Below are 1,558 nucleotides of genomic sequence, written 5' to 3' on the forward strand. Positions count from 1 at the left end.
ATATGTACAATTATTTGTCAATTAAAAAAAAATTAAAAAAATTTTATCCTAGAGGAAAAAATAACAAAAGTTTTGTTTGTTTGTCATGTGGGCAGTGGCTAGTTTGGTCCAGATTTTACCATAAGAAATTATTAATAGAAGTATTACATCCTTATAAAACAGGGGTGCCTTTAAATTATTCTCAAATTCTATTAGCAGTTTTATTTTGAAAATAACTCATCAAGAAGCTTGAGATTCATAGTTATTAGTTAGAATAGTAAAATCTCTACATAAGTCAAAATGTGTTTGAATTACATTTTACAAACTAAAATTGCATGAGTGATTTGAATATCATTTTCTATTGTATGGCATCATCATCCTCCATGTATTTTTGTTGTTGTTATTCCTTTCTTTCAACAGCCAGAAATCACTGTGGGAAATCTTCCTACTTATTTAAGACTTCAGAAACCATTACTGATTTTGTTCAGTGATGGTAGCATAAATCCTCAGTATGAAAAAGCAATATTGACACTGGCAAAGCAGAAATACTTGGATACATTTACTCCTTGTTGGTTAAATCTGTAAGTGTATTTTTTATTTTTTAATATGTAAGAGGTAAAGAAAGTATAATAATTATTACATTTTCATTAGGAAATGAAATTCTCTAACTCTACCTTTGGAGGTAATATTATAGGACCAAATATGTCATGATATTTTAGTAGCTAACCTCCCTTAGACAAGGTCCAAGATGACCTTGTTTTAGGTTGAATTTTATTCTACAAGTTTTTTAAAGCAATAATTTTTCCTATTTTAAAAGTTATTGATGTTCATTTAGGAAAATTTGGCAAATACAGAAAAGTAAACATTGTGGTATTTTGGCCTTTTCCTTCAGTTCCTTTTTCTGTACTTCTATATTTTTAAAGTCCGGCCTATAATGTTACAAAAAGCTTTCAGAGCATTCATCAGCAGTATTTCCTAATGTGTTTTCTAGATGTATGGCTTGTGTTACATTTAATGTCTCTGACCACAGTTCACAAATACATACAAATACATATACTATCCCTCGTTCATATTTATCAAATGAAAGTCATTTTTTATTTTTAACTCACTTGAAACATTACAAAAGTGAGACAGTGTAAATTTTTGCTGTGAAGAGTTTAACAGTACATCCTACTGCTTGAGGCAAAATTTTCCCAGGTAATTATCACTGTAGGTAGCTAAGAGTAAAATAGTATTTTACAAAATGCAGAATGTGCATTAGGAAAACTAGGTATCTTTAACTTACGGTTTCCTTGTATGGACATAATTATTTTTCACTTCTTCAATTTGAAATTAATCCCTTCTCTTTTTTCCTGAGGAAAGGCACAATTTTATTTGGAAAAGAAGGATTTATAAAAATAAGTATCTTATTATCTTATAGTTATATAACTGTTTAATTTTTGAGCTGACAAATGATCAGATACTTGACTAAACTTTGGAAGGAAACTATTGATTGCATCAAGCCTGAATTGACACGTCCTTGGGCTATGCCTGATTTTCATTAAAACTGTCAATTGGCTGCCTTTTTTCTCCTAAGAGA

General features: G+C 29.5%; 1 protein-coding gene across 1 annotated transcript in view; it reads left to right on the top strand.

The window, feature by feature from the left end:
- The window catches only part of TXNDC16 (thioredoxin domain containing 16), a 104,320-nt gene that overhangs the window by 71,918 nt on the left and 30,844 nt on the right, over positions 1-1,558 (top strand). The window contains 1 exon segment of the mRNA XM_012663746.1: positions 400-560. Coding sequence (XP_012519200.1) covers positions 400-560 — 161 coding nt within the window.

Source organism: Propithecus coquereli, unplaced genomic scaffold, assembly GCF_000956105.1.
Source record: "Propithecus coquereli isolate 6110/MARCELLA unplaced genomic scaffold, Pcoq_1.0 Scaffold83, whole genome shotgun sequence".
Taxonomy (NCBI): Eukaryota; Metazoa; Chordata; class Mammalia; order Primates; family Indriidae; genus Propithecus; species Propithecus coquereli.